This window comes from Nanorana parkeri, unplaced genomic scaffold (assembly GCF_000935625.1).
Source record: "Nanorana parkeri isolate BGI_ZX_2015 unplaced genomic scaffold, ASM93562v1 scaffold420, whole genome shotgun sequence".
NCBI classification, from domain to species: domain Eukaryota; kingdom Metazoa; phylum Chordata; class Amphibia; order Anura; family Dicroglossidae; genus Nanorana; species Nanorana parkeri.
In genome coordinates, this window is record NW_017306688.1 from 185524 (window position 1) to 205986 (window position 20463).

The following is a 20463-nucleotide window of genomic DNA, read 5'->3' on the forward strand; positions in this document are numbered from 1 at the left end:
AGAGGGAGCAGGAGAGCGAGAGGGAGCAGGAGAGCGAGAGGGAGCAGGAGAGCGAGAGGGAGCAGGAGAGCGAGAGGGAGCAGGAGAGCGAGAGGGAGCAGGAGAGCGAGAGGGAGAGCGAGCAGGAGAGGGAGCGGGAGAGGGAGCAGGAGAGGGAGCAGGAGAGGGAGCAGGAGAGCGAGGGGGAGCAGGAGAGAGAGGGGGAGCAGGAGAGCGAGGGGGAGCAGGAGAGCGAGGGGGAGCAGGAGAGCGAGGGGGAGCAGGAGAGCGAGAAGGAGCAGGAGAGCGAGCAGGAGAGCGAGAGGGAGCAGGAGAGCGAGAGGGAGCAGGAGAGCGAGAGGGAGCAGGAGAGCGAGAAGGAGCAGGAGAGCGAGAAGGAGCAGGAGAGCCAGCGCAAGAGAGGGTGAGCCAGCGAGCTAAACAGAGGGAGCCATGGGGAGAGAGAGCGAGTGAGAGAAGGAGTAAGAGAGAGAGGGAGGGAGCGAGAGAGGGAACATATGAGAGGGAGACAGGCAATGGGAGGGAGAGAGACAGGGAGGCGAGCAAGAGAGGTGGGGGGGGAGATAGCAAGGGAGGAAGAGCAAGAGAGGACGAAAAAGGGAGCATGGTCAGTGTTTTGGGTCACTGATTTATCATTTTCTTACATTCAAGTATCGACCCAAATTTCCCTCAAGTTTGGCGTCGATAATGTAACAAGACTCCTCCCCATCGTAAAATTGCCGCGTTGTCCTCCGGCCAATCATTCCTTCGCCTCTGTCCGCAGATGCCATGTTGGGCTTCACTGTCATGCCATAGGTGGATTTTAGGGCAAAGCCGCGGGTGGATTTTACAGCCACTTGTCTCTTCACTGGGCCTGATTGGACACAGGAAGACACATCACATACTGGACTTTAACATCTGCTAAAAAGGTAGTTGACTTTTTCCAAAGGTAAACTACCCAAGGGTAAATTTCACTATTAAAAAATGAAGAGGTTATTTAACATTCTTTCCATTTCCACAAAAAGCTCCAATTTCCTATAATTGTCAAAAAACTAATGTCGCTCTTTTGCAACAACGGCAACAATTGGGAGTGTTCTGTATACCGATTGTACAGAACGCTCGTATGACATTTGACATCAGGTATGTCACATGACATTTCTTTTTCATGTGATTGGCTCATCGCTTTTATCAGCAGGTTTTCATTTATTACAACCCTGGGAATGTTCATGCGGCAATAGCAGGCAGACCCTCCCACTTAGCATTCTCACTTCAGCGGAATGTCCTGTCTTAATATCCACAAATCAAAAGCCAATACTTTGATGTCTAAACTGCCTGCGAACTTGTTTTTATTAACTGTGAAAGTAGAAATGTCCTTTAAGATGCAGATACATGGACAGATCTCTCATGGACAATGATGGAAAGCGAGAGACTCGGTCACCTTTGCATGAAATATGCCCTGTCTGTGATCTTTACCCCAGTCAACGTGTAACACAAAAACAATAAAGGGCTCATTTGCTTTCACATTCGAGATTTCACGGCCAAAAATTCTATGCATGTGCCCATCAGCATTTTTGGCTGTCACTCTGGTATAAACCGTTGGAATCTGTCACATTGCCTGCTAGAACTATGAACATGACCACAAGCATTAATACTGCACAAGACACCCAATACGTTCTGCTTGTTCTGTACCGGTAGTAGTGGTTATGTGCTTCTTGTCCTCGTCTACATCAGAACCAGAAGAAATGGTTTGGACATCGTCGCTGTCATTGGCATTAGTCTGGGTGGTGGGCTTCTTGTTTGCCCCACTGCCGACATCACTCCCCGAACTGCTGGACAAGGTCAGCACATCCTGGATGGCACAGAGTAAACATCAGACATGGACTGACAGCCTGTATGAACGTCAGTGTTACCCCAAAATGTATTATTTCCTGTGTGTATGTGCCCTTGTGTGTCCATGTTATCTAACAGATGTAGCCTGCTCTCTAAGATTAGGAGTGTGCAGAGAAATACCTGGTGATCCTGCCAGTCTGTCTTCTTTGCAATGAGTATGTCATGCACAGGTCAGTTTGCATCCCTTGGAGTGGCGTATTGTAACTCCTAGAAGCAACAAACGCATGGCATGCCTGCATCTCCTGTGGTCAGTGTTGCGGTCGCACCCTGTTTGATTGACAGCGACTCCAAGCAAGAGTACGCAGACAAACATACTTGCTTGCTGTGTGAAGTGTATAGACTGCCCAGTCGCCTGCTCACTTTGCAGACATGCCAAGTGCGGGGACGTCAAGGGGAGAAAGCTGCAGCCTCACCCTGGTTGGGCTGATGTCGCAGTGTGTCCTGAGTGTAAGGGAACCAGAAGGAGGTGGCGGAGATCCCAGGCAGCACCTGGGCCTATTCAGGAGAGGGAGGGCAGCCAGGTGAAGCAGGCAGCAGAGTAGAGCATCCGGCAGAGTGGAACAGGCAGCAGTATAAAGAAGGCAGGGAGATGCCTTCACGTGTGTAGGGGCGGATAGGCCTGTTGGGTGTTTTGGGCACAAGGTACGGTCCCTGGAAAATAGAGATCTGGGCCCAAGTACTACACTACAGAGGCCAGCTCTTACCTACTGTGGAGATGCCCTTGCCAAACGTATGTGACATGTATACACTGCCTGCCCACTTACTATGCAGACAGGCTCCACAGCATACAGAAAATGGTACACGATGTATATTTGTAACAAAAGTAAACGTGATAAATATTTGCTGTATTAGAATGTGCATTTTTGGTAGCGTGTTCAAAAAACTTTAAAGCAAAACAACTGTTGTACAAAAAGATTTAAAGACACTGTCAACCCATTAGAGACCAGCAGTTCTGAATGCCTTTGACTTAGGACAAAGGACTCCTATTTATCCAGGACTGCACATAGGTGAAGAGGTTTGGTTCTTCCAATTTCTTTGCAAAGAAATGTTAAGGAGACATAGCCCTGTCAGGTGACCACCGATCTCGTGGACTGTGTACCCGAGAAGCCCCAGAGTCCCATATTTATAGGTGTGCACAATGTATTACCGATGAAGGTTTTTCTAGAATGCTTTGCCAGCCATACCAGTATACAGTACTATGAAGAATGCACTTTGGTACTACTATAAATCTGCAGCCCAGTTTACATTTTCATGTATAAAAATGAAGGTGGTTAAAAGAAGAACTCCAGGGAGAAGTATTCTTAACCAATGTTGTGGCTCCTCCGGTCTACATGGGTTAAGTGCTCGTTTTCACCTAGGGATAAAAAATAAAATAAAATATACTCACCTGAACCTTGATTACATCAAGTCCAATGCAGTGTATAGAACACCAAGGTACAGTCCATTGCTGGAGTGGAGGGGAAGAGAGGCTAGACAAAAACAAGTACCTGCCCCTTGCAGTGTGGTGATAGCCCCACTGCAAGTGTTACCGTTTCTCCCCAGAGATTTTCTTTCATAAATGATTCCATATGGAATGCCAATTGGTTTATTTTTTCTAGACATTTATAATGCGGATGGATTTGTTTCAAGCTGCTTAGAAAGTAGTTTTCTAATACCGAAGCTACGGGTTCCCTCCGAGTACTAGTGCAAGCACCACCACAGTGGAGGGACATGTGGTCTCTGAAAGGGTCATGGTCAGTCAGAGGCAGCCAATCAGTGGCTTTACCTGGACATCGATTCATGCCATTTCACAGAGCCCACACGTCCACAGCCTCCAATAGGCAACAATTAGAAATCTATTCGGTGGATTAGGTTACAGTACAGACGAGCGGTATAGAGCTATTTAAAGCTGAACTCCAGGTCCAAAAATGTTCATTTAAATAGATTTCTCAATAGTCCCATACGACAAATAATGTTCATGTGCACCAAATGTATTGCATTGTAGTGGTGACATCATCACTGTGCTGTACATAGTCTGTGCAGCGAGAAGAGCTGTGGGAGGGACCCAGCAGCAGCCACACCCAGGAGGGGGTGGAGATCAGACCAGTCATCCTTCACAAGAAAAGTGAGTAGCAGTGACCGGTCCCAATTAGAGGAAGCTCCTGCATAGAGGCAAAATTTCACACTGGATCACTGCACAGATCTGGAAGTAAAACACAAAGCTCACCATGATTCAAGGAAGAATACACGAGTCTTGTATTAAGTGACATTTGCTTATCCCGGAGTTCAGCTTTAAATTCAGAGGAACAACTCAAATCAAAAGCAAAGACATGAATTGCTCCCATTGAAACACAATACTGTACATTTTAACCAGAACATAATGGTGATAAATATATACACCTGACATACACATAGAAACGAGGCCACGTGACAAGCTGTAATTAGGATCATTCCCCTTCAGCAGAAAAGAAGTGACAGGATGGCAGGTCGCAGGTGACGTGACACATACAAGCTCTTTGCTTACTTCATTAGAGTGGGCATTGGACTGGCGTCTGATCTGGTGCATGGCGGTTTTGCTCAGTGGCCTTTTGATGCCCTCAGGCTTAGCTGGCGTTGGATTATAACCATACGATCGATTGCTCTCCCTGTGTGACAAAGCGGATGGAACAATAATGAAAATGAGAGCAGCCATTTATAACAATAGCATCCATGTAATACACCATAGACGGTTGCCCATGGTAACAAGATGCTCCTTTGCAGTTTCTACTTACTACAGGAACAAATAGGAATCTGATTGGCTGGCATAGGCACCACAGAAGATGCATTGTTCGATAGAAGCCTTGTTCTATAGACTATTTGTGTAGGCGTGTAGCAATGTGCACTTACCCAGCAGGCTTGCTGTCTTCAGTATCCTGTATTGGAAGAGAGAACACAGGTCAGAGTAAAGCTTTCTAAGTGCACAGGAGCTAATCAGAAGGAGCACATCACAATGGATCTCAAATCCAAAGTGTCATAATCAGTACATCTCTGCAATGCATGCAATATTTGCCCATGGTTAGTCTGTTTAAAAATGCTGCAAGAATAGAAAAATGCCTGTTGATCCTGCCAAAAATTCAGCGGGCTTTCAACTTCAGTGGCAACACTGCCACTGGTGAACTGAAATCCCGAGCAGCGTTGTCACACCTGCCTAAGATCTCCTCTCCTGGACCCCAATCCCCGTGAGATGATGAGAAAAAGGACCCAACCTGCCAGTATCGTATACTCACCAACTTGCCCTCCCTTGCCACCTTCCAGCTGCAGGAGTCCTCTCTAGGTTGGCTCTGGTCTGGGAGTTTACCAGGGTGAGTGATTTCACTGCCTCCATAAGTGTTTGGGCCTTCTCCAAGTACTGTCAGTTGGGGGAGGTCACATACTGCCCCATACCCAGAATCGCAGATGCATTATAGCATGGGTTCTGATGGATCAAGAAGGTGGTAAGGAGGAGTGGATTGAGGAGTACCTTCCAGGGGGGAAGGCTATCAGGAAACACTGAAACTTAGCTTTAAATGGGCAAAGTAACAGGGTCTCTAAGGCTGAAATCATTGTTTACATTGTGTTAAATGTTTGCAACGTTGAACGATTAAGAGTGAGTGTTCCATGGAAATCAATAATGAATCATTGTTCAAATCATGTACCATAAGCAAAAGGGCAAAACAATTTAGACCAGGCAGCGTATAACATGACCGAGACCTGGATTTTGTATTGAAGAATGAAAAATCCCGGAGTCTCCCTTTAGTAAATAAGCATACAGGGAAAATGTTTTATAGACCTCCGTGGCAAGAGCCATTTATTGAAGGTTCCCCTGTCCCTAAAAGGCAACATAGAAGTATAAAAGTACCTGTGGGGAAGGGGTAGTTAGGTACAATACTCGCCATTCCCCAACTTCAATAGTGCATGGGGTGACCTCCTCCTGCTGACTAGATTCCTACAAATGATGACTAGACCGATGAGATGAGAAGACCTTACAGCAGTGTAGGATCCTCTTCTCGTAAGATTTGGTATACTCAACATTCTCCAAGATCTGACTGATATTTGGGGGAAAGGCTTGTAACTATTTGTTCCCTATGTAGTGTGGAGGGAGGGGGGCAACATGGAAAGCCCTTAGATTGGTGGCCAGGGTGGAAGTAATTGCTTACATTGGTGCCCAGGGTAGAAGCAACCCCTTACATTGGTGGCCATTTGTGGTTTGTACAGGCTTGATACTGCAGTTGTCTTGCACCCCCAAGTAAAAAGCCCTGCACTTCAATAAACTCCTAATGATGGGCAGGATCATGTACATGGATGGAGTAGCTTTTAAACTGCAGATAGCCCATAGTTTTAACATGGAACTGACCCAGGTGTATGTCAAGCTGGTCAGTCTTTGTTCATCATTCATAGTTTGTCCCCATCAGTTTGTGTTTGTTTTGATTTATAATAAGGAATAAGATACCCCATTATAATAAGTTAAAGGGTTATTAAACCCTCAGCATGTTTTAGCATATATCTACTGCTAACAAGCAGTAGATATATGCCAAACGATGTAAAAAAAAAAAAAACTTTTTCAAAAGGGGGTCTCTGCCGCGCGCTCCCGTCCGAACATCTGAAAATTTCTTGGGAGGCCGCAAAGGAGTTTGGGGCGGGCGCATGCGCACTTCAGATGTTCGGCCGGGAGACACAAGGTAAGTCTATGGAGCAGCTTGTACTCGCACAGACTCTGCAGGACATGAGAGAAGAGGAGGACAGAGGAGTCAGAGCTGGATCGGAGACCCGCACCCAGCGCTGGAGGGACAGCTGAAAACTACAGGAAAGAAGAAGATCGGATTAAAGGAGAACTATGGGGTCAGGGCTTTTCCCCATAGTTCTCCTTAGGGTAACGGGAGGACACAAACTAGCGTTCTCCCGTCACCCTAAGCTCAGTATACTGCGAGCTACAGCTCACGGTATACTGAGACGCCGCAGCTGGAGCGGATCCCGACATCGATGTCTAAGTCCGCCCAGCTGCGTGACAGCTGGCTCTGCCTATCTAGAGGCAGAGCCAGCTAATTAGGATTCAGCAATGAGGTCACTGACTGGGTCTTTGGGCTTCTATATTTCAGTAAATAATACAACAAAAAGGCTAGAGCGCACTCACTAATGGGTAAAGGACCTGTTACGCTTATAGATGTGTGTGGTCTAACTGTAAATGAGCAGGAGTACAGTGTGCAAGCTCTATCAGAAACAGGGATGGACAGCGTGTAATGACAGGAAGCCAGGTGTGTAATGACAGCGTGTAATGAGAATATAATGGGAATACCCGTCACGAGGGAATACCCACTCAGGCTTGACAAAGAGGCAGAGCCTCGAAACGCGTAGCCGTCAGCATTGGACACTGCCCCTGTCCATCTCTTCCATTCGCCTCCGTTTTTGACATACCCGAGACACGCGCGGATCGACTCCTTTGGTCCCCGAACGGTCCGGCAGTTGACATTACCTTATACCCACACAGCCGCGGCTCAGCCTGGCCAGCTGAGACCGCGGTGTTTAAACAATCACCCCCGACAGCTATTAGACTGCTCTCCGACATCTCCAAACGAGCTGACACGCTGTATGCCGACACCAGCAACGTGAGTAAAGGTTTCACAGGAGTGGCGCTTTTTCATCTTTGTGATTTATGTATATTTCAGTGTTCACAAACCTACTCTGTGAGCCCTCATTTTCTTATAGCACATGGTCCATCCATTGGTCCCAGAGATATATATAGAAGGCACAAACTGCTTGAAAAGTCAAGTTTCTAACCAGCCAACCTGCACTCTCATTAAAACAAAAACCTGAATCAGTACCAGGCAGCTGTGGGCTGCTTTGCAAACAGAAAAGAAGTCCTCCCATGCTGCCCCTCCTATTATGAGTGCCCCACTGTGCTCACAGGTGACCTTGATTCTCCTCTGATTCTGGTCCTACAACGTGCCCACGGCACAGTCAGCATTTCAGCTGTTTGTTTCTTGATCGCCAACATGCTTTTCTGCAAGTAATGCAAACTCACAAAGCCGGCCTGTGGTACATCGCTCACCACTGGACCCTTTTCCTACACCCTTGACACATTCCTCCCCAGTAAGGGCTTAGTGATGACCTTTATGATTAAGCCCCTATTGATGAGAAACATGTCGGAGTAGAAGTAGAATTAAATGCCTGTAAGCATTACAATTACACATGACTTAGCAGGCACGTACTTAACATGAAAACCATATCTGATGCCACTAGGTCCACTTTGATCAATGAATGAATACCATCATATCTTGTCCACTTGGTCAGCAAGCAAGGGGTGCAAAGGTTTTGCCCAAGCACAGAGGGGTGCCATACTGGATTGATAAGCACTCCAAAGTACCTCTTTACCAATTCACTAAGAGAGCAGCTAATTCAAGGCTGAATCCTGATTGAAAACTGAAGTGTAATGTATGCATACAATACCTTCTCTTGTTCCCCCTCCCCTCTGATCAATAAGCAACAATAAACAAAGAACTCCCGGATTTTTTTTTACTTAACCTTTGAAGTGGGGCAACCCCTGCTCTGCAAGGGGTCGTTTGTGTCTAGGTTTAAAAAAAAAGTTAGACTCACCCGAAGCACTGAGCCCAATTCTTCTTAGACGGGTCCTTCCAATGTCTCTCCCCCTCCTCTGTATTGGTGTAAGGGCCCTTAAATCATCATGTTCTATACACAGTGTACAGTATATACCTGAGGACGCTGAAGAAGATTACAATGCCGCATGGAGGGGAAGCCAGGCTGGAGAGAGCTCTGTGACAGCTGACCGGCTTGGAGCTTCAGGTGAGTATAAATTTCGGCACCTAGACACAAACGAGCGCTTAACATTTGCAGTGCAGAGGTAGCCCCACTGCAAGGGTTAATAAGAAAAATCCTGGCGTGCTCTTTTACATTTTTTAATCAAACCCTTTTGCTTTCAAGAAATACCTTTTTTGAGACCCAGTGACTGACTGGCAAGTCACTGGATCCTTCTGCTGGCCTTTACGCAACAGCAAGATCGAGTTGCCAGCCTCCTTCCTTGAGCGCTATATAAAAATGACACATGCGTAGCATCCCTTTAGGTGAGCATCTTTGCTGGCCACTGGGTGTTGCAGACTTTAGCCCGAGAAGGGATGCTTTGGAGGTGTTTATTCATATTAGGGATGCACCGATACTGTTTTTTTTGGTATCGAGTACCAATATTTTTTTACGGTACTCGGCGATACTGAATACCGATACCGGAGGTCCCATTAAAGAAGCCAGGCGGCGTGTGAAGACTCGCCACCCGGCTTCCTGATTAGCAGGGAAGCTAATGGAGCCGGCTTTCTGGCCAATTAGGAAGCCGGGGGCGGGTAATGACTTGCCGCCTGGCTTCCTGTCATTACACGCTGTCATTACACACCTGGCTTCCTGTCATTACACGAGTCATTACACGCTGTCCAGCTTCCTGATTGGCTCGGAAGCCGGCTCGATGCTCCCTCGTCACGAGGGAGCATCGAGCCGGCCAATCATCGAGCCGGCCAATCAGGAAGCTAGGAAGCGTGTAATGACTCTCTGCCCGGCTTCCTGATACCAGAAGTTTGGGTATCGGGCTAGGTATTGGAGCATTTGGGCGCATACTAGTACGCTCCCAAATACACAGTATCGGCACCAATACTGATACTAGTATCGGTGCATCCCTAATTCATATAATGCTTGGGAAGAGCAGTAACACTGACTGACACCCACACATGATGAAGAGCAAAAATGATTGATGACAGGGGACGCTAATGGCTGTAAAAGATAATCCAAAAGATAGCACAGATCAGGAGGAGAGAGGGTGGATGATGATGGAGGTCCTTCAGAGAGGAAAGGAAGGCAGGCTCAAGATAGCTGCTGCAGTTTTAAAGGGTTATATTGCGAAGACGAAAGTTTGCAGGGAATTGAGTAATCAGGTGTCAACACAAGAAAGCACTTGCCACAGGTGCGGGGGGAAAAAAAAAAGTTGAGTAGAGTTGAGCTCATCACCGTCAAACCCTGGAAGGTCTACAACTGTGTGGACAATGCACCCTCCTTCAGAAAACAGATATTTGTATAACACCAGTTACCAGTGGCCCAATCTCACCTTGGCAGGTTCCTCCTTCTTCCCCTGCTTCTCTATATCTGCTGCATCCCCCAATTTGAGAGACGACCGGCTATCAGGGTCCAAAAATGAGTCCGTGTTAGAGCTCAACCAAGAAGCAACCTTGTTCTTGGAGGTCTCCTCGGGCAGTTTGCAGTCTGTGGTCTCCTCTTGGCTGGTCTGTCTGGCTAGAGCAGAGTCCTTAGAGGAGGTGTCTACAGTCCCGTTCTCTTTCTGTCCCCTAGTTTGCCGCCGTGTAGCATAGCTCCGCCATACAGAGCTGGTTGTGATGTCCTCGTTCTTTCCAAAATTGTCGTCCGAACTGTCGTCTTGGGACTCGTCCTGATCTTCTGTGCCGCTGTGTTCTTCCCCCTGATGCTTGATGTCTACGCCGCTGCTATCCGAAGACGACTTGACATCACTTTCGTAACCGTCCTTGTAGTTTTCTACACTCTCGATGTGGTCCAAATTTGCAAAGTATTCATCTCCCATCTCCAACCCTTCCTTGTCTGCAAAGTCATCTGTCAGGATTTTACCTGTGAGGAAGCACAAAGGAAGGGTTTATCCAATTACCAAACTGGATGATCTTTATACTGTAGGTGAGCTATGATTCTTATGAATTAAAACAACTTACTATTCATCTAATTCAAAAACTGTTTAAAGTAGAACTCCCAAGAAATGTTTAAGATAGTAAAACCGGTGTTCTATCAAATTCTCCAACTTGTCGAGACATCCAACCCCCCTCATGGACGCATCAAGCTCTACAATCTGCGCCAGTGCGGGCACCCGATGCCACAAGCGCAAGAGTTGAAGAAATGGATGACAATTTCAAAGGCGCACCTACGGCAACTGGAGAAGTCAACGAGAATGGCCGAAACCCTGACGATGGCACACGCGCACTAGTGCCATCACGTTGAAATCTACAACGGACATGACGTCATGAGTTGTGGATCTCGACGAGTTGGCCACCTCGACAGAACACTAGCTTAGATCCTCTGTCAGCTTTATGTTGCCCCACCCTCCAATAAGTTTCCCCTTACTTCTTTCAATGACAGCTGTTAAATGCGGGAATTTCATTCAGAAACTGTGGGGCAGACACAGACAATAGACATCAGATGTCAACGCACATCAGCATGCACGTCTTAGGACAATCATTGAGATGCATTTCCATTGATTTCAATGAAAAATGCATCAAACAAAAACGCAAAGGTCTGAACCCAGCATATGTTTTGGCTGCAGGGCCCCTTTATTAGGTGTGAGGTTCAGGCTTGTGTACGTGCATATATCATGTACACACGCACACATATACACAGTTTGCATAAGTAGTGCATGATTAATCCAGGTTGAAGTTAGCTCTTCATTTTTAGCTCCTGTTGATCACTATAATTGTGTATTGACCACTGTAATACCATCACGCTCAACCTCATTTGTGGTGTCACCAATTTCTGCCACTTTCTACATTCCTTATATTTTATACACGCTGTAGCACTTGCAATATTACAGTGATTACTCATGAGTTTGTTTGTTCCTTCTTCATACACAGAAATTTTATTTAAAAAATATATATATTTAATAAAAAATTTTAAAAAAGTAGCCCTACCTGCATATATACAGACGAAAGACCCTTTTGCAATGTCATCCAGACAACGAATACCCCAACCTTTGTTTTGCGTTTTGAAAAGCTGGAGACGCACTTGGAGGCCATGCTGAACCAAGCGGTTTGTGCATAGATTTCGATTGTGATTGCATTTACATCTCTTGTTGCATTCATACACCCTGCGATAGAAAGAAAACACAAATGTTAGGGCTGGTACAGGAGACAAGTGCTTGGACATTCAGTTCACTGCCGCTATTCATATGGGCAGGAGCTTACCGTATATACTCGAGTATAAGCCGTCCCGAATATAAGCCGAGGTACCTAATTTTAGCCAAAAAAACTGGGAAAAAGTATTGACCCGAATATAAGCCGAGGGTGGGAAATGAGGCAGCTACTGGTAGATAGATCATATGACCGAAAGGAGACAATTGCCCTAGCGAATAAGAGAATCTACATAAACAATCTGCCAACTACCCTTCAATGACATTACACAAGATGGTGTCACAGAGTACAAAGCAGAGGTGGCAGTGGCTTGTGATAAGTGTTGTAATCCAGCTAAAAACAGAAAACCACAGCAAAATCCTATCACAGTACCCACTGCACTCAGTTATAGTCATCTGGCTTTACCCCGTAGGAAGACACTCCTCCAGACGCTTGTGTTGGTATCCAGCTTGTGTGTTAATCTGCGCTCCCGGCGTGCAGCCAGTGGCCTCCAACGTCAGTTGGTGACAGGCACATTTTGACCTGAAATAAAAGAAGCATCGCTTTTAGACATAAGACCGACTCAGAAGATAAGTCATTAATAACTGGCAGGATGAAAGGCACAAACCCTACTGACCGCACTTCCCAGTCCAATCACAACCACCTCTGTTAGCAGAAGCCCCCCAAAGACCCTCGTCATTCATGGTTTATTCAATTGGAGCTATGCCAATACCATGGCAGAATCCTAGAACTTCACTGACTACAAGCAGATTGAATGATATTCAAAGTGCATGATGTTGAGCAGGAACCAATGGGCAGCTGTCAGACGGTCAATGCAGATTACAGGATGTTGACCCACCCACCCACCCCGTCCAAGAGCTGCTAAGCCTCTTTGAAGTACACAGCCTCTGACACATTTATGGGTATGTCATTACATGTACTCAGTATGTTTGTCTGGTTAGGTATGGAGTGGTGACAGGATCTCTTTAAAGCAGTGGTTCTCAACCTGTGTAAACTCAGGACCCACCTTTGGTCATTAAGTCCCGGCGCAAGTCACACTGCGATGGAAAGCACAGCAGTGTGGGCTGCTGTGCTGTGACGGAGCTCCATCCATATCTGCATTGCTTGTACAGCTCCCATGGTCGCCTGTAGAGTTGCTGGGAGCCAGAATGGGATGTCACTCCAGTCCAGGCACCTCTACAGGACATGCTAGAGAGCTATAAGCTATGCATGCATGGATAGAGCTCCCTCGCGGCCATACCCCCAGCCCACCCCACCTCAAGTCGACACTTGGCGCCGGGCAACATATGTTGAATGGCTGCTCGGTGTAAGAATGGACGGTGCTGCGCTAGGGGGAGGCTGAGTAGCCTCTTACCTAGAAAAGTGGAAGGCATATGGCGACGCAATGAACAAGGGGGTCGCGACCCACTTTTGGTTCACGACCCACCAGTTGAGAACCAAGGCTTTAAAGTATACCTGCTATGAATGAAATTTGCAGGATGCCACTGTTAGCCTCCTCCGAAAAGGCCATTGCCAGTTGCATAGCTGTGTCTACCTCTATTACTAGAGTCATAGACAAGAAACAAGCAAGCAGTAAACAAAACAATAGAGAAAAAGTTTTAGATTAGAATTGGGTCAGTGACTCAATGTAATGAAGTCAATGGTTCACCATTCATGCATGTAACACTTTGTCCCTTCTTGCTTGGAGTTGAAGCAGAGCTAGCATGGTTGGTGGTGTTCCCCTAACACCACCGCAGTTCTTAGGGAGACAAATGTATAATGAGTGCGTAATGACATTGCTGGTCACTGGCAGCAGGCACATCAGCGCCATCATTGAGCACAGCAGGGTAACGGTCAGAACAGGACATGAATGGCAATGTAAATGCAGAATAGACAAGCAGTAAATGGACAGGCTGTGAGTGGACAGATCAGGCAGGCTGTGAATGGACCGAATAGGCAGGCCGTGAATGAGGAGAAGGTGAGTAAATGATAGTAGTTTCCGTGCTCTTCTGGAGCTCCCCCCATAAGAACACCCATAAACTGGGCTTCAGTCTGGGGTGCAACTACATGCAGCCCCAGCAGAGATAAAAATGGGCGTTTAATGCACAACGGGGCTACAGATCAGAACCAGACCATGTGCTGCATGTACTTGGCCACCTGGGAGAATCTGAGATTTTTCAGTTGTGGTGATACTGCTTCTTTAAATTTGCTTTACTGGGGTAAACATTCCTTCCTGATCCCTTACTGGTAAACACATACCTCCCTAGACCAACACACCACTATGTATTTTAGGAATGCAAATAGCCCTTTATATTTGCTTCTTGTACGACAGTATCCACCCAGTCTCCCTTTCTTAAAAAAAAATCTACGGAATCAGATAGAAGCAGGTCCTGGAGAAGCCGATCCCACGCTTTCACAGCTTCTAAAGCAAAGCATCTTTGCTGCAACTAGAAATAAAACTGCTTATCTTTCAAGCACAAAGGATGTCCTCATGTGACAGGCTATTTACCGTATTTTTCGCTCCATAAGACGCACTTTTTTCCCCCCATAAGGGGGGGCAAAAATGTCTGTGCGTCTTATGGAGCGAATCCCTGTTGCCCGACGCCCCAGACATGCAGTAAGTAGTTTTTTTTGTACATTCAGCCCTGCTCCTGACAAGCAGAGCTAAATGTACAGTGGGAGCCGCTGCTCGTTTAATACAAGTGATCTAATTAGATCACTTGTATCAAATCGAGCGGTGGCGATCGTTTGTGGGCCCCCGACGTGGTTTTCGAGGTCCCCCGCTCCTCTGGGGGACCCGTGACCACGGCAAAGGAGCTCACCATAGAGCCCGTAGAGCAGACAAAGAACGTCTGTTCTTCGTCCGCTCTGTGTGGTCACTGGGACCGTGGCGCTGTAATCACAGCGCCACCTGTCTCAGCTATGACTAACTGCAGCTATTACCGGCTCCTACCCTCCCTGTGTCCTATGGTCAGGTGCGCCTTATGGAGCGCGAAATACAGTATATAAATGAGGTGATCCTAACTCCGCTGGACTTCTCTATTTTTTGGTTTTGTTGTAATCCAAAGTCACTGCTTGACTACCCCTGTAGTGAACTCTTCCAAACAACCAAAGGAAATCCTTTACAAGCAGGAAACAAATTGTAGCCCCTTGATTACACACAGCCATATGAAGGTATACATTGAATAAATTCTTCCTAAAAAAATGAAATTAAAAAAGGTTCTTTCCTGCCTACTTTCCTTCGCCAAAAGCGAAATCGGCTGTAAATGTATCAAGTCCTTTAAAACACACAAATCTCCATATCTAACCTGTCTCGGCATCCATCCGTGCAGTCGCATCCCACCAGAAAGTCCTGGCCCGTGTTAATATATACTCCTCTGCCGGGAATGCGCTCCTTACTATATGCCACCTGTGGAGGAGGGGTCCTGTCTATCTCATTGACGCAGGAGAGCGGCACATCCTCCTTTCCGTATGTGATATCGGGGATATAGTAGAAAGGTTTCTGCGGCTGGAACTTGCGGTCCACCAGAACATAGGGGTCCAAGCAGAACATTTCCAACAGCAGCATGTCACAGGTTGTTTCGAAAAGGTAACGCTCGATCTCAGGCATGGTTCGCAGGCTGAGGCCGCACGGCGTTTTGTAGAGGACGTGGAATCCCAGCTTGCGGTTAACCCGCCGCCGTGCGGTCATACGGCGGAAGTCATACAGCAGTGGCACCAGCAGAGGGTTCCTGATCCGATGTGATATGTTACGGACACGGGATAAGCATGCGTGGCTACAGTTGTGGCGTAGGTAAAACAGCTTCTCCGTGGGAGCCTTATAAGTGATCTCCGTCGGCAATGCATTTGTCTGAAGGACTTGAATCTGTGCCACGTTGGCCACAAATCTATATGAAGGAAATAAAGAGATGAGATGAATAACAACATCCAAACTGAAAAACACAACTCTGGTCTACTTAAAGGAGAATTATACGGAGAGTGAAATACCCTCATTTCCATAATTAGAGGCGACGTGCGACACTGAAGCTGTCACGTCGGCTCTATGGATCGAGAACTGAGCGATCAAATACCGCTTATCACGGAGTACCCAATCATCTCCCTGCAGAGAGCGGTGACTGTCAGTCACCGCTCCCCGAAGGGATTCCCCCCCCCCCCCATTCGTCCAGCGCTGACTGGAGGGATGGACAGGGAAAGGGGTGGGCAGATTCAGCTGTCAATCGGGTGGCAGGGTGGATCCCGATAGTATTGTCCGGAACTTTCCAGGCCGCAGCATGGCTCTGTCAGCATATAGCAGGCAGTAGCCCGGTATATGCGGAGTTTTGGGTCACAGGAGGACATAGTAAATATCTTCCTGTGACCCTAAAGAAAACAGTGGCCAAAAAAGGTTGGACCATAGTTCTTTTAAAAAAGCAGGAATACTTTCAAGGAGGAACGCAAGTATTTTTAGAGTGCACATGATTATGTTGTACCCATTTCCGTTATTGTATTGTATATACAAAGGGGGGAATTTATCAAAACTGGAGCAGACAGATCTGGAGCAGTTGCCCAGGGCAACCAATCGGGTTCTCTCTTCAGTTTGCTGAGGTAAGATTTGAAAATGAGACAAATCTGCTCCAGATTTTGATCAATTCCCCCCAAAGTATATAAGGGTTCCGGCACAACTCTGTTTTGCCCATCCTAATTCAAGGAATGCTATTGTCGCAGCCTAGGTGTATAACCTTCCATCTATCAACATTAAACTTCAATTCGCACTCCAGGCAGATATGAAAGACACACAAGAATGCAACTCTGTATTAATATATCCTTAAATGTGTTTTTTTTTTTATGCAAGCAGTGTAAGTATCTGAATTTGACTTCATGTCAGTGTCTTGCAGTCCCTGTACAGCAGAGCCAGGGGGAGGGAGAAGCAACACGTAAAGCCAATTAGCTTTGCTGTAGTGCAAGGCACAGGCTAATTGGAAGAGAGAGCAGAGATGAGCTCATCAGTCTGCTGCTTCTCCTTTACCGTCCAGTCACAGGCCAGGGGAGGGACAAGACCTTTAAAAGGAGAATTATGAGGCGAGTGATTTTCACTCAGCCTCATAATCTGAGCCGACCTGTGACAATGAAACTGTAACAGGTCGGCTCAATAGATCGGAAAGTGAGCGAACATATACCGGCGCTCGCTCACTTCTCGATCTATCCGTGCAGAGAGCCGTGACTGTCACTCAAGGCGCCCAGCAGGGATCCCCCCTCCCCAGTCCGATCCTCCAGCGCTGACTGGCGGAACAAACGGGAGAGGGGCGGGTACAGCTGGCTCTGCCTCTAGATAGGCAGAGCCAGCTGTCACTCACGCAGCTGGGTGGATCCAGACAGTATTGTCGGGATCCGTTCCGCTGCGGCGTCTCAGTATACCGCGAGCTGTAGCTCGTGGTATACTGAGCTTTGGGTGATAGGAGGACGCTAGTTTGTGTCCTCCCGTTACCCTTAGGAGAACTATGGGGAAAAGCCCTAACCCCCCATAGTTCTCCTTTAAGTGTTGCTGAGATGCAGCAGCAAAAAATCAGGTCTCCTCCCCTCCCAGATAGGACTGTGCTATGTGGTAGAGCTGTGTAAATCTCAAGCCTATATAAATTACTGATTTTCAGACTGTTAAGTGTTGCTTTTAAGACCTCAGCACACAGGCTACAGGTGTACTTGTGCACCATATTGTGCATAACGTACACTTTCATTATGAGATGGCAACATAAGTAAAATATACTTTAAATTGCAGTTGATAGTTGCTTAACAAATGCAGATTAAAGTTCCCTGCCCTAAAAGAGGTATTATATTCACCTACCCAGCAGCCTGCATCTCCAACCTTTGCTTTGTTCCAACAGTGCAGCCTCTGTTACACTTTCCAGCATTCAGCATCTTCTAAGAGTGTCAGTTACCCATTTTGCCCATCCTGTATCCTTTTTACAAAATACATGTTGTTCTGTGATTGGACAGAGAGGGAAAGGGCAGATGAACGTCAGGACCTATCCTTGCCCAATCACAGTACGCCTTGTATTCTGTGAAAAGAATACAAGACATTTAATGAACGAAGGAAGGGGGAGAGCAAGTAACGCTCGCCTTGACTCTATGAGAGACAGAACTGTGATTTACAGTGCTGGGAGTTCAGCAAGGATGAATCAAAGTTATTAGTTTGCCTAACTATGCAGCCAGCCACCCATCATTAGCGCTAACTTATTTCTACAAAGGAAACATTCCAAAAAAATGTTTTCCTAGTGTTGAAATATAAAAAGCAAAAAAATTAAAAATATGAAAGAAATTGCCTGTTCTGGTTAGTTCCAACAAGAGCAAAGCATTTAAAGAACCCTCGGTTCTATTGAATTAGTTTGCATTGAGAGGATAGAACGCAAAGCTGGGATATAAGGGGAGACACCTGGAAAATATACTGCAATACATTATTCTCTTTGTGGCTCCACTGCAGACAGGTAAAGACCGACAAACTCACCTTTGAGACTGTGCGATTTGAATCGTCTGGTTAGTCTGAATGGCATGTATTGTTGGAATAGTCTGTATAGCTTGGATGGTGTGAACAGTTTGAATCTGCATTTGGTTGGTCTGAATCTGCATTTGGCTGCTTTGATTCTGGATTTGGCTGGTCTGATTCTGAATTTGGCCGGTCTGATTCTGAATTTGGATGGCCTGATTCTGAATTTGGCCGGTCTGATTATGAATTTGGATGGCCTGATTCTGAATTTGGCCGGTCTGATTATGAATTTGAATGGCCTGATTCTGAATTTGGCCAGTCCGATTCTGAATTTGGATGGCCTGATTCTGAATTTGGCTAGTCTGATTCTGAATTTGGATGGTCTGATTCTGAAATTGGTTGGTCTGATTCTGAAATTGGTTGGTCTGATTCTGTATTTGGATGGCCCGATTCTGAATTTGGATGGTCTGATGCTGAAATTGGTTGGTCTGATTCTGTATTTGGATGGTCTGATTCTGCATTTGGATGGTCTGATTCTGTTGGACAGGCCGCACAGTGGGAGGCGGCTCACTGGGTACAGGAGACGATGGCCCGGAGCCTCCAGATCCTGGCCGGAACGATGTACTTTTCTTTGCAACTTGCTTCTTGGACTGAGCCTGCTGGCTGTCAGAGCTGAAAAGAGAGACAGGCATCATTAACAATTTGCAGTGTTCTGCAGTAAGCTTGAGCCCAGAACTGGCCCTAAAAAAAATAAACCCTCCAGGTTTCCCCCAGCATTCCTGCATAAGCTCCATCAGTGATATATTGAAAAACTGCCCCAGTGACGGGAAAGTTCTGTGGAAAGTAAGTGAATCAACTGACCCACCAGAAATCCAGAGTTCTTGTAACTTCCTGTGCACTGAAACAATTTGTTAGCCCTGCCTGGATAAGGAGAACTTACTCTGTGTCGATAAGTTGTGGTGATGGGATCGACTGGGGTGAGCTTGGCTCTGTAGTTTTATAAGGAGATTCACTCCCAGTAAGATCGTGTGTGTACTGTACCACAGGTCCTTTACTCCGCACCGCACCTGCAAACACAACAAGAACGTCCATCAGATCTACTCTTCCATAAACTAGATCATTTCACAATCCAGGAACAGCGCCTGAGTGGTCTTCGGAACCAATCAGTGGCTGGAATCCAAACGGTTAAAGTTATACTTCTCTACAATGCCCTCTATGTCAACTCACCCACATTAGGACGTGTTCGCTGCTGTCCTGCCTGCTTTTTTTCTTGAGTGGAAGCTGTGGAGGTCTTCATGCTGAACATGGGCTCCAGGCGGGTGGAGCCTCGATAGATCCACTCACAACGCTTGTCATCCTGCAATTTGCAAACACGGGCAGTTTAATCATATTTAAGCCTTTAATTATACATTGAAGAGCACCCTAGAGCAGGGGAAGCCCAACACTGGCCCTCCATCTGTGGTAAAACTACAAATTCCATCATGCATCTGCCTCTGAGAGTCATGTCTGTCAAAGTCTTGCAATGCCTAATGGGATTTGTAGGTGCACCACAGGTGGAGGGCCAGTTTGCCTACCCCTGGTCTTGATAATAGTCAAATGCAAAAGTATAGGGTAAACTGCTACCAAGCCGTGAGCTGGGTTACCCAATGGAAGATCGTGTGCCAAATTCCAGCAGGGGCTCATCCTATCCTCCACAGACAGCACAATGGATGAGACTGGCTGCTGTCTGAAAACAATTGAAATGCTGGGACCTTTATTGAGATGGAATGCATTTATTAAATGGGGATGTGTTCATGTTTTCCAGAAGAATAAGATTATCAGTGTTAGAATTTTTCCTGGAGTGCGGCCGGTCCCTTCCTTTGGATTTGTACCATCTCTAAATGTTGCCAGTGCTTTTTTCTCATGGTTTTTAAGGGATAAGAGCATGTTTATTATAAAAAAAATAAAAATAATTCCACAGGGACTCCATACCATCCTCTGCACGTAAACGGGTGTATATAACTACACTACACTGTGAGAAAGCCATAGAGGTCAGTAAGGAAATCTCACAGGACAAGGGGATGGCATGGCAGTTGGTAAAGCTCAGCTATGAAGTTAGAGAAAAACAGGCCCAGTAACAGAGTGAAGCTAAATCAGAGGGGGGCAGAAGAAATACTTATGGCTAATTAAAGCAGATCTTCAGTGCACTAAACAACTTTTTCTCCCTGACCAACCCCCTACCCAATCCCCCCCCAACCAACTAATCGG

The 20463-nt window shown here is 46.5% G+C and overlaps 1 protein-coding gene across 1 annotated transcript in view; it reads right to left on the reverse strand.

The window, feature by feature from the left end:
• SETDB1 (SET domain bifurcated 1) overlaps positions 1-20463 on the reverse strand; it is a 45518-nt gene that overhangs the window by 3777 nt on the left and 21278 nt on the right. The window contains exons 10-21 of the mRNA XM_018559910.1: positions 19444-19573; positions 19157-19283; positions 18745-18888; positions 18238-18345; positions 15068-15646; positions 12186-12302; positions 11562-11737; positions 9965-10497; positions 4735-4760; positions 4373-4493; positions 1669-1828; positions 645-853 (exon numbers count right to left, since the gene is read on the reverse strand). Coding sequence (XP_018415412.1) covers positions 645-853; positions 1669-1828; positions 4373-4493; positions 4735-4760; positions 9965-10497; positions 11562-11737; positions 12186-12302; positions 15068-15646; positions 18238-18345; positions 18745-18888; positions 19157-19283; positions 19444-19573 — 2430 coding nt within the window. The remainder of the gene's footprint in view (positions 1-644; positions 854-1668; positions 1829-4372; positions 4494-4734; positions 4761-9964; positions 10498-11561; positions 11738-12185; positions 12303-15067; positions 15647-18237; positions 18346-18744; positions 18889-19156; positions 19284-19443; positions 19574-20463) is intronic.